Below are 22,136 nucleotides of genomic sequence, written 5' to 3'. Positions count from 1 at the left end.
ATCGATCTATATCTATATATATAGATCTATATCTATATCTATATATAGATATAGATATAGATATAGCTATAGATATGTAACGAGGTTTATTAAAAGATCGTTTCAAACGATGAAAAAAATCGTATAGTAATGAAAAGCACATGGAGCAGTATACAAGGTAATAAACACAAGATAAAAATACGACAAGTACTTACTTTTTTTCAGCACTTTACGGATCTGTCTGTACTGATCCGGCTCCCTGAGTTTGAGGTCGGACCATCTTTTTCTAATTTGATCCTTGGAGCGCTGTACCCCAAAATAAGCCTGTAAAGTCTTCACCACCTTCGCCATTATTTTGGCTTTGCGCAAATTTGGCCGGGCGTACGGCCCATACTTCCCATCATAGTCCTTTTTTTTAAGAATGGCCACCATTTCCACCATCTCTTTAAAGGACATATTGGAGGCCTTAAATCTAGGCATCACAGATCTTGACGTTCCGGCCTCCGGGCTTTTTTCGCTACCTGAGGTAGTACACACCTGATGTGTCTCCGCCATTATTCACCCCACTACGCACCGTAAATAAAAATGGGCGGAGAACATGAGTTAAAATCGAACGTCAGGGTCGGGCGACGCAGGCGGAGTTTCACACATGCGTAGTGTATAAAGAGGGGCCTTGTGCACGTGTCGTACGTACGTTCTGTGTGTAGAATTAAGGGGCGGAGAACATGAGTTAAAATTGAACGTCAGGGGCGGGCGACGCAGGCGGAGTTTCACACATGCGTAGTGTATAAAGAGGGGCCTTGTGCACATGTCGTACGTACGTTCTGTGCGTAGAGTCAAGGGCGGGTTATATGCGTAAACAAAAAGAACGTCAGGGGCGGGCCAAGTAGGCGTAGTATTACGCATGTGCAGTGTATAAAGAGGGGCCTTGTGCACATGTCATACGTACGTTCTGTGCGTAGGTGATAGTGGACCGGGACGCTACTAAACGAAGGTAATTTTAAATTTATATTTTTGGTCAAGACTTTGTAGCAAGCAGCCTATATGGCTTGACAGATTGATGAGGCCTATGTAGGGAGAAGATGATGAGGGTTTAGCAGAAACCTAATAAGTGTTTTTTGTCTTGTGACTTTATCTTTTACAGACATTATGAATCCCCTATTTAAGGATCCAGAGTTCCTTACTGCTTTTATTTCTAAATATAGAGAGATGAGGAATTTGTGGGAGGTGAAACACCCTCAGTATTATGCAAAGCATGTGAGGAAGTCAACGCTGGAGAGACTTCTGTCCTTTGTCCAGGCGACCATCCCGGAAGCAACAATGGAGACATTGCTCAAGAAAATTGGGGTCTTGAGGAATATGTATAAGAGGGAGCATAAGAAGATCCAGGAATCAATGAGATCAGGAGCATCAGCAGATGATGTTTATGTACCCAGGCTGTGGTACTACAATCAACTCCGTTTTCTTGATGACCAGAATGAAGCCAGGGCATCACTTTCAACCCTTCCCTCCACCCTTCCCTCCACCCTTCCCTCCACCCCAGCAGAGGCTGATGAGGAGCAAGCTGGGTCTTCCATCCTGGATGAACCAGATATGACCATCTGGAGTCAGGTAAATTATTTTAACAAATATTTACTGTACTAATATTAATGATGTTAACTGGATGTTATAATTGTCTAAAATAATTTTGCCCTCAAAATTGTGTATACATATCAATTGACAGTAGTGGCTAAATATGTTTGGCACCTGCTTGAAAAAATTAGGGTGTCTGATTAGACTCTTTTATTAAAGAGACGTATTCACATTGAATTTGCTAGTCATGAGAAGCAAATTGTGTGTCATTGATGAACCCCAAAAAATATACTAAAACTATGTCCTTTTTTTATACACAGGATGAGTCCATCCAGGAGGAATGTGTGGAAAGTGGCAGGCAGGAGGAGACCGGGCCCATGGACAGCCTGGAGGAGGCCAGATTCTCCATCATCCTGGAGGAGGCTGGGCCTAGTGTCAGGCAGGAGGTGGCTGGTCCCAGTGAGGTGGCTGGGCAAAGTGAGGTGGCTGGTCCCAGTGAGGTGGCTGGGCCCAGTAGGAGCCTGACCGAATCCCAAGTGCCTCCCCTCCGCCTTCCCAAAAAAAGGGCCAGGAAGGGGACGGTCACAGAGGAGGCATCCCTGCGCCTCATGCAAGAGGCCACCCGTTTTTTGAGGAGCCCCCCGAAGCGGAAGAGTCCTATGGCTGCTACTTAGCCAGCAGGCTTCTTCAAATGGTTTGGGAGCAGCGCCTCATTTGCGAGCGAATATTTGGGGAAACAATCCAGAAGGGGCTGCAGGGCACGCTAACACGAAACACCCAACTACATGAGGCAGCCCCCCCTCCTCCTCCTCCTCCTCCTGCCACAACTGAAACACCAGAGCCACAGCCTCCAAAGAAGGCTACAGGGAAGGCTGCAGGGCAGCGTGGAGGAAAGGCTGCAGGGAAGAGAAGAAAGTGATGACCTGGGTTCAGTCTGGTCTGACAGAAGACACAGGCTGTTGTAGTACCACAGTCTGGGGACATCTATATCATCTGCTGGTGCTGTTGATCTCTGGGATTCTTGGACCAGATTGTGCTCCCTCTTATATGGACTCCTCAAGATCCCAATTGTCCACTGACTTTTTCCAGCGTTGACTTCCTCTTTATTTTATTTTGACCATGAATAAATGGATCTTTTTTGAGTTTATGAAAAGACTTTATGTGTTTTCTTTTAAATCATTGATTTTAGACACAATGTTAAATTAACAAGGGACAACAATCTCATTGAGTTTGCAAAAACACACCAAAAATACATTAATAATGTTAATAATGTTCGAGTGGTAAGTCTTTAAAAAAAAAAAGATACATAACCAAAAACGGTTCTTTGGGTTAACTTTATATAAAAAAAATTAAAAATCACTATAAAAACAAAAATAATAAAGGGTTCTTTGTGGTAACTTTACAAACATAAAAAAATAAATAAAAAAAACAAAAAAAAAATGGGTTCTTTGTGGTAACTTTACAAACACAAAAAAAAAATAATATATATATATAGATAAACAGAAAAAAGTTCCACAACAATCATAAAATAAATATCTGGATAAAAATTACAAGAAAAGATGACTCCACCAAAAAAAAAAAAAAAAGTGTAAAAAGTATTATTAGTATGGAAACATTGTTTTTAAAAAGCATACCATATTATTCATGAGATCAAAGAGAAAAAGAATACAGAAATCAGTTTGGGAGAACTCTGTTTGAATATGAACAGCAAAACATCTTCGTTCTTTATAGCATTCGTAAAGAAGACATTAAATGCGCTGCATTCAACGATCACAGATTTTGCAGCGTGAGGAATGTGCTACCTACAATACGAACACTACTAGACCGAGTGCTTCTGTTTAGTTTTTGCATATGAGCATGCGTCGTTTTTTTGTCCGTCGGACTAGCACACAGACGAGCGGACTTCGGGGTCCGTCGTAGTTACGACGTAAAGATTTGAAGCATGTTTCAAATCTAAAGTCCGTCGGATTTGAGGCTGAAAAAGTCCGTTGAAAGTCCGGAGAAGCCCACACACGATCGGATTACAAGCCAGCTTTAGTCCGTCGGCGTCCGTTGGATTTTCGTAGCTGAAAAGTCTGACCGTGTGTACGCCCCATAACAGTAAAGAACCCTCTACGTAGTTTAAGGTTAAACCTCTTTTCTTCTAATTTTAATAAGTGGCCACAAGTCTTGTTAAACTCTCTTCTGCAAAAAAGTTTTATCCCTATTGTGGGGTCACCAGTACGGTATTTGTAAATTGAAATCATATCCCCTCTCAAGCGTCTCTTCTCCAGAGAGAATAAGTTCAATGCTCGCAACCTTTCCTCATAACTAATATCCTCCAGACCCTTTAATAGCTTTGTTGCCCTTCTTTGTGCTCCATTTCCATTACATCCTTCCTGAGGACTGGTGCCCAGAATATGTGAACCGGCTCCATAGAAAGCCATTCCCATTCTCCTACTATTGCGAATAGGATGCTGAGATCCCCGCATCCAATTTGCAATAGTGTGAACCCGGCCTAAATAAAAAGGTTAGCTTCCAGTCCTGTTTACACATTGCATTTGCTTTACTTCAAAAATTATCCCCCATGCAGGTTTAGTGGTGCTTAAAAGCCTCTTCAAAGACTCCATAGAAGTCTATGGCAAAGGTCGCTTTAAGCACTTGCAGCTTTCAAGAGGTTTTATTCAGGTTTAGCTTTGCTTTGTTGTAGAGAAATTGCAGGTATGAGATATCCACACATACACACAGGGCACCTGCCAAGCTTCATTAAGCTTCAAAAAAGCATCACGGAAGCATCAAAAACACATCATAAAAGCATGTTGAAGCATTATGCGCTTTAATGTGTGTTGAAGTCGAAGAAAGTGTAAACAAACCGCAAGGCTCGGTTCACATGCGGCTCACAGCAGGGGTCTGGTGTGTCCTGGTTCACCATTTCGGGTCCGATTTCAGTCCTAATTTTTGGCTTAATTTGGACCTGAAACAGACCAAAAGACGAACATCGTTCTTGTGCAATTCGCACCGGAGCCACTGTGGAGATATGTGAACCGGCTCCATAGAGAGCCAGTCAAAATATCCTGCTATTGCGAATTGGATGCGGGGAAACCACATCCAATTCGCAAATGGTGTGAACCCGGCCTTATGCCCCGTACACACGATAGGATTTTCCGACGGAAAATGTGTGATAGGACCTTGTTGTCGGAAATTCCGGCCGTGTGTGGGCTCCATCACACATTTTCCATCGGAATTTCCGACAGACAAAGTTTGAGAGCTTGCTATAAAATTTTCCGTTAACGAAATCCGTTGTCGGAAATTCCGATCGTGTGTACACAAATCCGACGCACAAAGTGCCACGCATGCTCAGAATAAATTAAGAGATGAAAGCTATTGGCTACTGCCCCGTTTATAGTCCCAACGTATGTGCTTTACGTCACCGCATTCAAAAAGATTGAATTTTCCGACAACTTTGTGTGACCGTGTGTATGCAAGACAAGTTTGAGCCAACATCCGTTGGAAAAAATCCATGGATTTTGTGGTTGGAATGTCCGATCAATGTTAGCAAGGTAAAAATGCAGCAAAAACACATCAGTATTAACCACTTGCCGACCGCCGCACGACTATATACGTCGGCAGAATGGCACGGGCAGGCAAAAGGACTTACAGGTACGTCCTTGCCTGCCCGCGGGTGGGGGGTCCGATCGGACCCCCCCCCCCGGTGCCTGCGGCGGTCGGCAAATCTCCCCCGGCGATCGGTGGTGAGGGGGAGGCCATCCATTCGTGGCCCCCCCCTCGCGATCGCTCCCAGCCAATGGGATCATTTCCCTGCCTCTGTATTGTACACAGAGGCAGAGGAAATTATGTCATCTCTCCTCGGCTTGGTATTTTCCGTTCCGGGCCGAGGAGAGAAGACTGAAATGTAAGTGCACCAACACACTACACACAGTAGAACATGCCAGGCACACAAAACACCCCGATCCCCCCCCCCGATCGCCCCCCGATCCCCCCCCAATCACCCCCCCCTGTCACAAACTGACACCAAGCAGGTTTTTTTTTTTTTTTTTCTGATTACTGTATTGGTGTCAGTTTGTGACAGTTACAGTGTCAGGGCAGTGAGTGTTAGGCCCCCTTTAGGTCTAGGTTACCCCCCTAACCCCCCCTAATAAAGTTTTAACCCCTTGATCACCCCCTGTCACCAGTGTCGCTAAGCGATCATTTTTCTGATCGCTGTATTAGTGTCGCTGGTGATGCTAGTTAGGGACGTAAATATTTAGGTTCGCCGTCAGCGTTTTATAGCGACAGGGACCCCCATATACTACCGAATAAATGTTTTAACCCCTTGATTGCCCCCTAGTTAACCCTTTCACCACTGATCACCGTATAACTGTTACGGGTGACGCTGGTTAGTTTGTTTATTTTTTATAGTGTCAGGGCACCCGCCGTTTATTACCAAATAAAGGTTTAGCCCCCTGATCGCCCGGCGGTGATATGCATTGCCCCAGGCAGCGTCAGATTAGCGCCAGTACCGCTAACACCCACGCACGCAGCATACGCCTCCCTTAGTGGTATAGTATCTGTACAGATCAATATCTGATCCGATCAGATCTATACTAGCGTCCCCAGCAGTTTAGGGTTCCCAAAAACGCAGTGTTAGCGGGATCAGCCCAGATACCTGCTAGCACCTGCATTTTGCCCCTCCGCCCAGCTCGGCCCAGCCCACCCAAGTGCAGTATCGATCGATCACTGTCACTTACAAAACACTAAACGCATAACTGCAGCGTTCGCAGAGTCAGGCCTGATCCCTGCGATCGCTAACAGTTTTTTGGTAGCGTTTTGGTGAAATGGCAAGCACCAGCCCCAGGCAGCGTCAGGTTAGTGCCAGTAGCGCTAACACCCACGCACCGTACACCTCCCTTAGTGGTATAGTATCTGAACGCATCAATATCTGATCCGATCAGATCTATACTAGCGTCCCCAGCAGTTTAGGGTTCCCAAAAACGCAGTGTTAGCGGGATCAACCCAGATACCTGCTAGCACCTGCGTTTTGCCCCTCCGCCCGGCCCAGCCCAGCCCACCCAAGTGCAGTATCGATCGATCACTGTCACAAAACACTAAACGCATAACTGCAGCGTTTGCAGAGTCAGGCCTGATCCCTGCGATCGCTAACAGTTTTTTTTGTAGCGTTTTGGTGAACTGGCAAGCACCAGCCCCAGGCAGCGTCAGGTTAGTGCCAGTAGCGCTAACACCCACGCACGCACCGTACACCTGCCTTAGTGGTATAGTATCTGAACTGATCAATATCTGATCTGATCCGATCAGATCTATACTGGCGTCCCTAGCAGTTTAGGGTTCCCAAAAACGCAGTGTTAGTGGGATCAGCCCAGATACCTGCTAGCACCTGCGTTTTGCCCCTCCGCCCGGCCCAGCCCAGCCCACCCAAGTGCAGTATCGATCGATCACTGTCACTTACAAAACACTAAATGCATAACTGCAGCGTTCGCAGAGTCAGGCCTGATCCCTGCGATCATTAACAGTTTTTTTGGTAGCGTTTTGGTGAACTGGCAAGCGCCAGCGGCCTAGTACACCCCGGTCGTAGTCAAACCAGCACTGCAGTAACACTTGAAAAGGCAAAATAGCGCAGGTTACTTGGTTTGTGATATATTAAATGTTGCTGAAGATATGTCCTTTAGAGCAATGCACTCTCCGTGAGATGAAAGCAGTCTATGTGCTGAGCAGCCTTTAGATGGGAGGTGAAGCCGCTCCAAATATACAAAAAGAAAAACAACAAGAAAGGCGCCTCTTAGTAAACTGTACATTTAATAGCGTATTGGTATTAAAATCACTCACATTTCAAACTTAAATAGTCCGGCGTAGAGAACTCAGTATAGGCATACGGGATAGCGTCCTCCTCTGTCCCACAGTCTTTTTCTCTCTTGCTGACGGCTGGTCTGTGTGGCATAGACTTCCGGTAACAGTGATTGTCCAGAACGAGGCTTGGCCACCGCCGAGCAGTTGATTGAGAGGCAGGGACACTGGAACGCACATCCGAAGTATGTGCTGTACTGCCGTAAGGCGACGCGTTTCGGAGCATGCGCACTCGGGCGCGCTCCTTTCTCAAGCTAGGGATAATACAAAGAACTGCAGCCTATTTAAGTGCTCTAATGGCACCGCCACCTCAAATGGTGGTCTTGTGTGCTTCACAGACAAGGGCTATAAAATGCTAATCTTAGGAAAAATATTCAGAACTGGATTGGGACAAGTTGGATACAGCAGTCTCGCCAGAAGTATGGAATAGGAAGCTTCCTATTCCATACTTCTGGCGAGACTGCTGTATCCAACTTGTCCCAATCCAGTTCTGAATATTTTTTCTAAGATTAGCATTTTATAGCCCTTGTCTGTGAAGCACACAAGACCACCATTTGAGGTGGCGGTGCCATTAGAGCACTTAAATAGGCTGCAGTTCTTTGTATTATCCCTAGCTTGAGAAAGGAGCGCGCCCGAGTGCGCATGCTCCGAAACGCGTCGCCTTACGGCAGTACAGCACATACTTCGGATGTGCGTTCCAGTGTCCCTGCCTCTCAATCAACTGCTCGGCGGTGGCCAAGCCTCGTTCTGGACAATCACTGTTACCGGAAGTCTATGCCACACAGACCAGCCGTCAGCAAGAGAGAAAAAGACTGTGGGACAGAGGAGGACGCTATCCCGTATGCCTATACTGAGTTCTCTACGCCGGACTATTTAAGTTTGAAATGTGAGTGATTTTAATACCAAAACGCTATTAAATGTACAGTTTACTAAGAGGCGCCTTTCTTGTTGTTTTTCTTTCTGCAGTAACACTTGGTGACGTGGCGAGTCCCATAAGTGCAGTTCAAGCTGGTGAGGTGGCAAGCACAAGTAGTGTCCCGCTGCCACCAAAAAGACAAACACAGGCCCGTCGTGCCCATAATGCCCTTCCTGCTGCATTCGCCAATCCTAATTGGGAACCCACCACTTCTGCAGCGCCCGTACTTCCCCCATTCACATCCCCAACCAAATGCAGTCGGCTGCATGAGAGGCATTTTTATGTCCTCCCGAGTACCCCTACCCAACGAACCCCCCCAAAAAAGATGTTGTGTCTGCAGCAAACGCGGATATAGGCGTGACACCCGCTATTATTGTCCCTCCTGTCCTGACAATCCTGGTCTTTGCATTGGTGAATGTTTTGAACGCTACCATTCACTAGTTGAGTATTAGCGTAGGGTACAGCATTGCACAGACTAGGACACACTTTCACAGGGTCTCCCAAGATGCCATCGCATTTTAAGAGACCCGAACCTGGAACCGGTTACAGTTATAAAAGTTACAGTTACAAAAAAAGTGTAAAAAAAAAAAAAACACAAACAAAAATATAAAATAAAAAATAATAGTTGTCGTTTTATTGTTCTCTCTCTATTCTCTCTCTCTCTATTCTCTCTATTGTTCTGCTCTTTTTTACTGTATTCTATTCTGCAATGTTTTAATGTTATTATGTTTTATCATGTTTGCTTTTCAGGTCTGCAATTTTTTATACTTTACCGTTTACTGTGCTTTATTGTTAAAGAATGGAGGGGACACTAGGGAGAAGAAAGTTGCTGCTCACCCCTTAAAGACTGGAACAGAAGAAGGAAGGTTTCCCCACATTGGGGTTTTTAGGCAGCGCAATAATGGATATAGACTCAGTTGTATGAAAAAAGTATCACAATTTTAATTAAGTAATAATAGACCATCAAAGTTAAAAAACAGTGAGCTTCAGTGGGAATTATTTAAAAAAAGAGCTGAACATACACAAGCAGACATTTGTTCATAATCATAACTTTGAAACATGAACATTAAACCTGACGCGTTTCAACCCCTACAATTGGGGTCTTCTTCAGAGGATCAGTCTGCTGGGGAGAACATGAAAATGAAGTTGATATACATATACATGTTCCATTAATATAAATATAGTATGAACTACATTGACTATACGATATTTTAGTGCAGCATAGTTACCAAATATAGGTATGTTCAACAAAGAACACAGATTCCCACATGAAGATCCCTTTAAAAAGTAAGTTGCTTTGTCCTCTTCTCCAGTGGGGGGCTCCAACCACCCCTATCACCGCTGCGGCCCAGACCAGGATTGTGAGGTATAGCGTGGCTTACGAGAGATCACACTTTTAAGACGCCGCCCGTCAAAAAGGATGACCGGCCGGAAAACACCAGAACACCTGTGATGAAGGTTTTCAGGGAATAATCAGTAAGGACCCATATGGGAATAGTCACAGTTGATCAGTGGGCTGAAAGAGCCGCTATAAGATCAGAGGTATTATGAATATGATATATAAGGCCCAAAACCAAAAAATGTTCTGAGCCGTAGCCCTCTGGTGCATGTTCAAATTGAAGAAGAGACGAACATGCACGAGGCAAGACTGCAGGGGATTAAGAAATATTGTGCAAGTGCTGGAAAAAAGATGGTAATGCCAAGGTGAAAAGGAGTGATATAAAAAAGACTAAGGAGGTGAGAAGAGACATAGAGTCTGTGAGTGATGAAATGAACAACAAAAACAATAAGTGCAAGTGAAAGGGAGAGAGGGGGAGGGGGGGGAGGGAAGGAAGGAGGGGGGGGAGGAAGGGGGAAAAAGGGGTGGAGGGGAAAGGGGGAAAAGAGACAAAGAAGGGAAGAAAAAAAGGAGGAAGGAGAGAGAGAGGGAAAGGAAATAAAGGAAGGAACCGTTAGGGGATGAAGGTGTAATTATTACCTCAAGGGGTGCTATATAGCTCATGTGGATGCATCGGATTGTCCCATGTGTCTAGACTGTTGTTTTATTGGCCAACCCGGGATTGGTCATAAACTGTGTGAGACTCAGGTAATGGCAACCAAGCCTGAGTCAACCAGTCTAAGAATAAACAAAATATATAATTATAAATATAAAGTATATGACCACATGTGTTGTCAGTGGTCAAAAAATATTTAGCAAGCCTAGTAATCAGTAAATCCCAACTATTTTGGGGTAACGCGATGCTATAACAACACATGGCTTGGAGGGTGTACTTACTGTGTGGTAGCTGAGTGTAGCAGCAAATGTGATAGCAAGCAGCAGAATGTGTTTGCAGTTAGCCAGATGGAGGAGGATTGAGGGAAAATATATCAGGTGTACCTTTATATACCAATAGTTGGGGGATGTATCCGCCCTGTATCCCTCCCCACAGGTGTATGTAATCCGCCGATAAACCAACGACGGGCGGTAAGGCGGCCAAACGTGGCAGCCCAGTGTGATCTCCCCGGCGTTCCGGAAGAGCGGAGCTCCGAAATCTCGTCATCCTCGCCGAAATCTCGCGATGTCTGTGACGTCACGTCGCTCGCGCGGGGCCCCGCGCATGCGCAGTGACGAAAGGCATCCGAGGATGTTCCGGAATGCCGCCGGCAAGGAAGGAAAGTCCCCAATGTGGCGCTCGGTGGCCAACCGAGCGCCCAAGGGGAAACATGGGGGGGGAGGGACCGCCAAAATGAAGGCAGGCCTGTCCCCTCCCCCTTACCTTGCCGGGAAGGCACGTCATAGGTCACTCCCGCCTCCGGGATAACAGCAGAGAGGGTGCCAGAGCTCCCCCAGTGGAGGGAGAAAGCAAATCTATAGAAAGGGGAAAAAAAAAAGGAGAGATTGAATAAATGTGAACCATGAGCATGTCAGTTCCCCATGGCTCAAAACTATCATTATTAATACATCTCTTAGAATTATTTACCCACGTGGAGAGCCTCAATAAAAAATGGGAGAAGATCAGTCATATGCATAGATATCTTCACACCATCAATTTAATAATGAAAAAGAACAGCAATATCAAAGATGATAACATATTGTAAAATAAAATAAAATAAAAGATACAAATGGATCAGCACAGGGGAAACGGGGAGAGGGTGACATGGAGGAGGGGGGGGGGGAGGGGGGGGGGGAATAGGGGTGGTTGGAGCCCCCCACTGGAGAAGAGGACAAAGCAACTTACTTTTTAAAGGGATCTTCATGTGGGAATCTGTGTTCTTTGTTGAACATACCTATATTTGGTAACTATGCTGCACTAAAATATCGTATAGTCAATGTAGTTCATACTATATTTATATTAATGGAACATGTATATGTATATCAACTTCATTTTCATGTTCTCCCCAGCAGACTGATCCTCTGAAGAAGACCCCAATTGTAGGGGTTGAAACGCGTCAGGTTTAATGTTCATGTTTCAAAGTTATGATTATGAACAAATGTCTGCTTGTGTATGTTCAGCTCTTTTTTTAAATAATTCCCACTGAAGCTCACTGTTTTTTAACTTTGATGGTCTATTATTACTTAATTAAAATTGTGATACTTTTTTCATACAACTGAGTCTATATCCATTATTGCGCTGCCTAAAAACCCCAATGTGGGGAAACCTTCCTTCTTCTGTTCCTGTGCTTTATTGTTAACCATATTTTTGTCTTCAGGTACAGCATTCACGACTTTGAGTGGTTATACCAGAATGATGCCTGCAGGTTTAGGTATCATCTTGGTATCATTCTTTTCAGCCAGCGGTCGGATTTCATGTAAAAGCAATCCTAGCGGCTAATTAGCCTCTAGACTGCTTTTACAAGCAGTGGGAGAGAATGCCCCCCCCCACCGTCTTCCTTGTTTTTCTCTGGCTCTCCTGTCTCAACAGGGAACCTGAGAATGCAGCCGGTGATTCAGCCAGCTGACCATAGAGCTGATCAGAGACCAGAGTGGCTCCAAACATCTCTATGGCCTAAGAAACCGGAAGCTACGAGCATTTTATGACTTAGATTTCGCCGGATGTAAATATCGCCATTGGGAAATTGGGGAAGCATTTTATCACACCGATCTTGGTGTGGTCAGATGCTTTGAGGGCAGAGGAGAAATCTAGGGTCTAATAGACCCCAATTTTTTCAAAAAAGAGTACCTGTCACTACCTATTGCTATCATAGGGGATATTTACATTCCCTGAGATAACAATAAAAATGATTAAAAAAAAAAAAAATGAAAGGAACAGTTTTAAAATAAGATAAAAAAGCAAAAAAATAATAAAGAAAAAAAAAAAAGCACCCCTGTCCCCCCTGCTCTTGCGCTAAGGCGAACGCAAGCGTCGGTCTGGCGTCAAATGTAAACAGCAATTGCACCATGCATGTGAGGTATCACCGCGACGGTCAGATCGAGGGCAGTAATTTTAGCAGTAGACCTCCTCTGTAAATCTAAAGTGGTAACCTGTAAAGGCTTTTAAAGGCTTTTAAAAATGTATTTATTTTGTTGTCACTGCACGTTTGTGCGCAATTGTAAAGCATGTCATGTTTGGTATCCATGTACTCGGCCTAAGATCATCTTTTTTATTTCATCAAACATTTGGGCAATTTAGTGTGTTTTAGTGCATTAAAATGTAAAAAAGTGTGTTTTTTCCCCAAAAAATGCGTTTGAAAAATCGCTGCGCAAATACTGTGTGAAAAAAAAAAATTAAACACCCACCATTTTAATCTGTAGGGCATTTGCTTTAAAAAATATATAATGTGTGGGGGTTCAAAGTAATTTTCTTGCAAAAAAAAATAATTTTTTCATGTAATCAAAAAGTGTCAGAAAGGGCTTTGTCTTCAAGTGGTTAGAAGAGTGGGTGATGTGTGACATAAGCTTCTAAATGTTGTGCAAAAAATGCCAGGACAGTTCAAAACCACCCCAAATGACCCCATTTTGGAAAGTAGACACCCCAAGCTATTTGCTGAGAGGCATGTCGAGTCCATGGAATATTTTATATTGCGACACAAGTTGCGGGAAAGAGACAAATTATTTTTTTTTTTTTTTGCACAAAGTTGTCACTAAATTATATATTGCTCAAACATGCCATGGGAATATGTGAAATTACACCCCAAAATACATTCTGTTGCTTCTCCTGAGTACGGGGATACCACATGTGTGAGACTTTTTGGGAGCCTAGCCGCGTATGGGACCCCGAAAACCAAGCACCGCCTTCAGGCTTTCTAAGGGCGTAAATTTTTGATTTCACTCTTCACTGCCTATCACAGTCTCGGAGGCCATGGAATGCCCAGGTGGCACAAACCCCCCCCCAAATGACCCCATTTTGGAAAGTAGACACCCCAAGCTATTTGCTGAGAGGTATAGTGAGTATTTTGCAGACCTCACTTTTTGTCACAAAGTTTTGAAAATTAAAAAAAGAAAAAAAAAATTTTTTTTTTTGTCTTTCTTCATTTTCAAAAACAAATGAGAGCTGCAAAATACTCACCATGCCTCTCAGCAAATAGCTTGGGGTGTCTACTTTCCAAAATGGGGTCATTTGGGGGGGGTTTGTGCCACCTGGGCATTCCATGACCTCCGAAACTGTGATAGGCAGTGAAGAGTGAAATCAAAAATGTACACCCTTAGAAATCCTGAAGGCGGTGATTGGTTTTCGGGGTCCCGTACGCGGTTAGGCTCCTAAAAAGTCCCACACATGTGGTATCCCCGTACTCAAGAGAAGCAGCAGAATGTATTTTGGGGTGCAATTCCACATATGCCCATGACCTGTGTGAGCAATATATCATTTAGTGACAACTTTGTGCAAAAAAAATAAATAAATAAATAAATTGTCACTTTCCCGCAACTTGTGTCAAAATATAAAATATTCCATGGACTCAACATGCCTCTCAGCAAATAGCTTGGGGTGTCTACTTTCCAAAATGGGGTCATTTGGGGGGGGGGGTTGTGCCATCTGGGCATTTTATGGCCTTCAAAACTGTGATAGGTAGTGAGGAGTAAAATCAAAAATGTACGCCCTTAGAAATCCTGAAGGCAGTGATTGGTTTTCGGGGCCCCGTATGCGGCTAGGCTCCCAAAAAGTCCCACACATGTGGTATCCCCATACTCAGGAGAAGCAGCTAAATGTATTTTGGGGTGCAATTCCACATATGCCCATGGCCTGTGTGAGCAATATATCATTTAGTAACAACTTTTTGTAATTTTTTTTTTTTTTTTTGTCATTATTCAATCACTTGGGACAAAAAAAATGAATATTCAATGGGCTCAACATGCCTTCTCAGCAATTTCCTTGGGGTGTCTACTTTCCAAAATGGGGTCATTTGTGGGGGTTTTGTACTGCCCTGTCATTTTAGCACCTCAAGAAATGACATAGGCAGTCATAAATTAAAGACTGTGTAAATTCCAGAAAATGTACCCTAGTTTGTAGGCGCTATAACTTTTGCGCAAACCAATAAATATACACTTATTGACATTTTTTTTACCAAAGACATGTGGCCAAATACATTTTGGCCTAAATGTATGACTAAAATTGAGTTTATTGGATTTTTTTTAGAACAAAAAGTAGAAAATATCATTTTTTTTCAAAATTTTCGGTCTTTTTCCGTGTATAGCGCAAAAAATAAAAACAGCAGAGGTGATCAAATACCATCAAAAGAAAGCTCTATTTGTGGGAAGAAAAGGACGCAAATTTCGTTTGGTTACAGCATTGCATGACCGCGCAATTAGCAGTTAAAGCGACGCAGTGCCAAATTGTAAAAAGTGCTCTGGTCAGGAAGGGGGTAAATCCTTCCGGGGCTGAAGTGGTTAAAGAGCCCTTAATATAACTGACCACTGGGCATGATCATTCAATTCTCTTACACTCCATAAAAAGAACTCAAATCTGGCCAACCGCTGAAGATGATCCCATAATTGTATCAAAAATACTTATGCCCCGTACACACGAGCAGACATTCCGACAACAAAATCCAAAAGATTTTTTCCGACGGATGTTGGCTCAAACTTGTCTCGCATACACATAGTCACACAAAGTTGGTCGGAAATTGCGAACGTCAAGAACGCGGTGACGTACAACGAGCCGAGAAAAATGAAGTTCAATAGCCAGTGCAGCTCTTCTGCTTGATTCCGAGCATGCGTGGAACTTTGTACATCGGAATTGTGTACACACAATCTGAATTTACGATAACAGATTTTGTTGTCAGAAAATTTTAGAACCAGATCTCAAATCTTGTGCAACGGAAATTCCGATGGAAACTGTCCAATGGAGCCTACACACGATCGGAATTTCCGACAACAAGCTCCGATCGCACATTTTACGTTGGAAAATTGGACCGTGTGTACAGGTCATTAGGATGCACCAGCAGCAAACAGCATGCTTGTATCAAAGAGATTCCAGCCCCACACACGATTATCCTGCTCCATTAATGCGCTGAAGTTGCCTGGTAGTACCACCTCTCACCACTGGAGACAGTCAACCCGCCTATTCAAAAGCTACACTGCTCGCCCTCCTGACACTGTCCACGGACTGCGCATCCCCGCTGTTTGCCACTCACCTTTAGCAGCTTTGGAGTCGGTGAGTGCAGCAGTGGTGTTGGGCACATGTGATGGATCCTTTCAAAGGGTGGAAGTTTTTAACACAAGTTGACACTATTGTTGCCATTGGACTTTATTCACATTTAGTTATGTATTTATTTTTGCTTACATTTGCACCATTCATATATTGGATTGTTTTGTGATCTAATACTTCTAATTGGACGTTATTATGTGTACTTTTGTTTTGTTGTGATATACCTGTAATATTTTAACTGGAGGGAATTGTTGGCATTTCAGGCGTTGAGCTTTTGCATAGTGTTACACTTTTGTGTTTTGTATACTGACCTGCTGCAGGATGCCTTAAACACTTTAGTGCTGACTTTCCATCACATCCATTGTATGTTACATTACACTTATGCTCTGCTCTGTGTATGCTTTTCTACACTGTACATACTTCGTTCCTGAATCCCGATTTCTGTGCTGTACATTACATAGTCCAGAGGCTGTGCAGGACATACTGGCATTGCTACACTTTGTATGCTGTGCTGTGCCTCATATATTACAAGCCTCTGTTTTTTTTGGGTTTTTTTAGGGGGTAGGTGCCAGACAACCATCCCCCCCCCCGTAGATCAGTCATCCAGCCCTGCACTTATCCCATCTAGGTTGCGGGCGGGGACGCTCCTACAGGCGGCGGGCTTCGGCTTCCACTTCCATCACGTCTCCTAGGCCTCTGCATCACAGTGACTTCCACCATGCATCTCTTTCCCTCTCCTCCTATGCGTCCGATAGGTCCGTCCTTTCAGCCAATTGGGTGATGGGTCTCACGATCCGCTTATTGATTGACCAGGAGAAGAATCAGTGTGACAATAGCAAATATTCATTCGCTATTATCACACAGCTGGGTGGGCTCATGGCGCAGTGCTCTGCACCTCAAGGCCCACCCTTTTTTGAAGCCAATTAGAGCCTTTGGCTCTAATCATGTTCTAAAAAAAAACCCTCATTGGAATAAATGCGTCCGGCACCCTGGTAGATTAGGGGGCCGGACACATGTATGGGCGGCACCCCTGCGCCCCTTATGGACGGACTGCCACTGCACTGCACTCTGTACACTGTACTGTGCACTACATATTGAAATTAGTTTTAAAAACGCGCTAATGTCTGTAGTGACTTCAATACAAAAGTGACAGCAGTGACGTCTAATTAGAAGTATTCTATCACAAAAAACAAAAGTACACATAATAGCGTCCAATTAGAAGTATTAGATCACAAAACAATCCAATATATGAATGGTGCAAATGTAAGCAAAAAAATAAATAAATAAATGTGAATAAAGTCCAATGGCAACAATAGTGTCAACTTGTGTTAAAAACTTCTGTGCATGAAAGCCCGTGCCAGGCAGCAGCAAGGATTAGCAGCCTAGCAGTAGCAGGTACACCATACTACTTCTTGATCATCAGCATGTGCGATTGTGCATGTGTGCCAACTGCAAAGCAGAAGCAAGCAGCCAATCAAATATAGTGCTTAATGGATCAAATAAATATGCATAGCCATTGCTATAGATATCATAAATAAAGTGTAATAAAGTGATTTGTGCAACAGCAGGTATTACTTAAAGTAGTACCTGCTGTTGCACTAATCACTTTATTACACTTTATTTATGATATCTATGGCTTTTCATATTTATTTAATCCATATTGAGCACTATATTTGATTGGCTGCTTGCTTGTGCTTGGGCCTGGCACACACGCACAATCGCACATGATGCTGACTTAAGTCAGCATCATGTGCGATTGTGCGTGTGTGCCAAGCAGAAGCAGCCAATCAAATATAGTGCTCAATATTGATTAAATAAATATGCACAGCCATAGATATCATAAATAAAGTGTCTCATTAAACAGTCCATATTCAGTGAAAGTTCATGTACTGCAATGTGGACTGTTTAATGAGCAGGGGCGGACTGACCCATCAGGCACTGCCCGAGGGCCTAGGGCCATTAGGGGGGCCCCATAAGAGGCTCTGCAAGACTGCAACACATACAGTCTAGCATGGGCAGCGGCTGTAGTAAGACCTCTCACAGTACGCTGCTCTCCACTGGCCCCTCCTTCCCTCTCATCCCACCAGGTGCTTGTACTGTACATTACATCACCTGGGACAGATGAAAAGTTAGAAGGAGCCGGTGAGGAGCAGCGCACTGCGAGAGGTCTTATTACAGACATCAGGTGAGGCTGTGTACTTTTTATTTTTTACAGGAGTCTAGAGACAGCAGGGCCGCCCCCATCGATGGAGGGAGGGGCAGCCAGTACAGATGTAGGGGGCCTGGGCCTGTAGGGGGCTTAATTGAAAGATTAAGGAGCTTCACTTGTAGTTTTGTTAGCTTTTTTTTTAGTTAAGGTTATCTAAAAGGTGGGTTTCAAATGTTTTGACAGGGGCGCAGTTTCAGTGCTTGCCATAGTCGCCATTTTACCTAGATACGCTCTGCATGGAACGTCAAGTGTCTCCATCCCTGTTTGTAATTTGCATGAGGATAGAGTTTGGGACATTATATGAAGCATGTGGCCGAATTAGGCAACATGAACAAGGAGTGTCTGGCGGGTATATGATGAAAAATAGCTTAATAGCATTATGTCATATCATGTACATAATATCATAGCATAGACCAAATGCTTACAAATATATTGTTTATTACATATGAATCACATAGTAACAAGGTAAAATAGTAACATAGTAAAATGTGAGTACATGACATTAACAACAATAATAAAAAAACACCAGACTCTGAGATCCATGTTCACATAATTGTAACAAGACCATAACACATTGGTAAAGGCCAGTAAAACAATGTTTAAAAATATTTAATGACAGTCTTGCATTGTATAATCATACTGTAGGCATCCATATAGCTCAACGCATTTCATAGATAACCTTCATGGTTCCTTCATCTGAAGAAGGGCGCAGTCCCTCCATACACACAGATAATACTGTCGTTATTGTTCACATATTACTGAGCTCACACCGATTATTTACATCTAGGAGAAGTTGGGGGTTCAAGATGGATTGTATTTCCATTTAGACATGTTTCGGGTTATTTAGTTCCGAATCAAAATTCGGACAAAGTTTTCGTTATTCAAAGATTTGGATGAATCTGAATTTCCGAATTACAAGAGTAATGAATTTAAGCAAAATAAAATTTCGTTCACAATAAAAAATTATCCGAATTCAAATTGAATTTGAAAACAAATTTTAAAATTGAAACATATTGCTGACTATTGCTAATTTTCTTCAAAGACTGGGTATATTGGAATATACTTTAGCCTTCTTCTGACATTCGCATTTTGAAAAACAATAGAATAGAATGAAACAAAATATAAATAAAATAGAAAGCAAAGGAATAGAAAATAATAAAATATAGATTAGAATAGAATAGAAAAAATGTAGTCGTGTTCCGTAATTCGAATTTCGAAAATTTGAATTTAGAAATTCTGACACAAGAAAAACCATCTTTCGAAATTCGAAAAAAATAGCTTAGACAAACAGAATAGAATAGAAAACAAAGCAATAGAATAGAATAGAAAAGAATAAAAAATAATAGATTACAATAGAATAGAATAGATTAAAATAGAGTAGAAAGAATATAGCCGTCTTCTAAAATTCGAATGTCAAAATTTGAACACAATAATATAGAATATAGCCGTCTTTCAAAATTCAAATTTGAATTTTCAAATTTGAATTTTGAATAGAATAAAATAGAATATAGCCATCCGCTGAAATTTAAAAAGAATAGAGTATAAAGGAAAAGAATAGAAAATAATAGAAGAGAAAAAAATTGAATAGATTAAAACACTAGATTAGAACAGAACATAGCCATCTTTCTAAATTCAAAAAGAATAGTATACAATAAAATAGAAATATAATAGAATTAAAAAAAAGGAATGGAATAGAAAATAAAACAAAATAGAATATAGCCGTCTTCCGAAATTCAAATTTTGAATAGAATAAAACCAGCTATTCTCCTTTACAATGAATTGAGATTGATTTGATATTTTCACTTTGATTTGAATACTTTAAATCCATTGGAAAAATTCCAATCAAGTCAAAAATGAATAAACAATTTAAACTAAACAAATTTTCATTATGAACGCAACAAAACTAAGTTAGTAACGTAACAAATCGACCCAAAACCAAACACATTTTTTAATTCTGCACATGTCTATTTCCATTCACTCTGAAGTAATGAAGTTTGTTGTTGTTTCACTAAATTATTGCATTTTCTAAACCTTTGCACTAATATCGTGTGACATAAAAAATTGGAACTACCACTATTTTATTCTCCAGGGTGCCTGCTTTCAGAAAATATATAATGGGGAATTTTATTTACACAAAATCGCAACAATGGCTCTGGCAGCGAAAGCGTTAAAGTTTTATGGATTGGTATAATGTATAAATAGCCCCTATGTATAAAGCACCACTGGAATTGATTCCAGTTCAGTGCTATGTTCTAAGTAGTTTTGTTATGGTAAAATAATGTCTGGTATTTCAATAGATTGTCTTTCTGTTTTGCAGAACTTTTTAAATCTCATAAAATATAATAATTACTGGATTGGACTGAGCAGGACACAAGATGACTCAGGCTGGGTCTGGACCGATGGAACATTCTACTCAGAAACAATGTAAGTTCAACTCCTAAAATGTAAAGGTCAGCTTTACCTAAAACTGATATTTCAGGTTTGGTTCTACATTATTCCATTGATTTATCCCTTCTTCTATTTCATGGAGGAAACTTTTTTTGCAGTAGTTTGGAGTGCCAAGTCTTTGCTTAACTTCCCCAGTGCATTACTAAGTGATCAGGGAATCGAGTACAAAGTCATTATTATTACACCTACTGGTCCCAGTCTGGTACTGCTAAGGAGAGAGTGACTTTGTATGCCTTCTAATCACAGGGCTACTATTAGGATTGTTCTGATATCATACAATAAAGACTGCAGATGGATTATCCCAAATCTGTTGTTGTAATGAACATATATTAGATCTGCATTATCAGAGATGGATCTATATACTTCGTTAGAGGTCTGCACTCTGTAAAAAGACTTCCTTTAGCAAAGCAGATAAGAATGAACAGCTAAACATGTGTAAACTAGACTACAGCTCCACCTGCTGGTTTCATATGAACATATAAAATATTCATATGCTATGTTTTATACTCAACTGACTTTTTTGTAATCACCTGTATTTTTTAGTCCTGGCTATAAAAAGTATAGAAAAATATATGGAAAACCACTATATATGTGATCATTATGTAATAACAGCAAACTTTTTTTGTAATGTTCTGTTTTGTTCTTTTTTTCCAGATTTTATATTTATAGAAAACCAACAATCCCTGGTGATACAGAGCATGTTTACCTGAATGGTGAGGGTTTTAGAAGTGAAAGTGGAAGATATCCAAAGAAATGGATTTGCAGGAGTTTTTTGGGGGCATCCTCCCCAGCACACAGAGATAACAATAATAATATTATTATTATTAATAGTAATAATAATAATAAATAATATTATTAATAATAATAACAAAAATAATGATGATGATAATAATATTAATAATATCAAGAAGAATAACAATAATGATGATGATACTACCAAAAATTAAAATAAACTTTATTTTACATAGCTCCTTTAAAAGTGACTTCTCAAAGCGCTTTACAAGGAAAACACAAGAAATACACAGGATAACGTAAAGGAAAAAGGGAAAATTAAATGAAAGCTTGTCTAAAGAAAAAAAGTTTTTAGGTTTGATTGGAATGAGTTTAGAGAACACGACCCTCTGATGTTCTTTGGTAGTGAGTTGCAGAGTTTTAGGGTGTAGCAGGAGAAGGTCCCGTCTCCCATCCAGTGCAGGTGAGTAGAGGGGACCTGCAGAAGACCAGAATTTGAGGAGCGGAGGTTACCGGGGGGGGGGGGGGGGGGTGGTAGTAAGTTGGAAAAATTTCAGAAAGATAATGGGGTGCCATGAAGAGCCTTATGGGTGTGCAAGAGGACCTTAAAGTCTATGGGAAACCAGATGGGTAGCCAGTGCAAGGACTCCAGGATAGGGGTAATAGAATCACATGTACCGGACCTGGTGAGGGTTCTGGCGGCAGAATTTTGAACATATTGAAGTGGATTTAGGTACACCAGCAAGTAGAGCACTGAAGTAGTCAAGTCGGGAGAACACAAATGTATGGATCAGCTTTTTAGCTACAGTGTATACAGCCCAGCAAGGTTTCTCAAGTGGAAAAAATATGTTCTGACAACATTTTGTACAGGTGGATCAGA

At 42.0% G+C, this 22,136-nt stretch overlaps 1 protein-coding gene across 1 annotated transcript in view; it reads left to right on the top strand.

Annotated features, from left to right (window-relative positions):
* The window catches only part of LOC141105615 (C-type lectin domain family 2 member D2-like), a 123,838-nt gene extending 102,051 nt beyond the window's left edge, over nt 1–21,787 (top strand). Inside the window, exons 5-6 of the mRNA XM_073595567.1 lie at nt 20,394–20,500; nt 21,179–21,787. Of these exons, the coding sequence (XP_073451668.1) occupies nt 20,394–20,500; nt 21,179–21,374 (303 nt within the window). The 3' untranslated portion in view covers nt 21,375–21,787. The remainder of the gene's footprint in view (nt 1–20,393; nt 20,501–21,178) is intronic.
* Nucleotides 21,788–22,136: the final 349 nt, after the last annotated feature.

This window comes from Aquarana catesbeiana, linkage group LG08, assembly GCF_042186555.1.
Source record: "Aquarana catesbeiana isolate 2022-GZ linkage group LG08, ASM4218655v1, whole genome shotgun sequence".
In the NCBI taxonomy this organism is placed as follows: domain Eukaryota; kingdom Metazoa; phylum Chordata; class Amphibia; order Anura; family Ranidae; genus Aquarana; species Aquarana catesbeiana.
The sequence above is the reverse complement of the archived record's forward strand: the minus strand, read 5'-3'. Positions and strand labels throughout refer to the sequence as shown.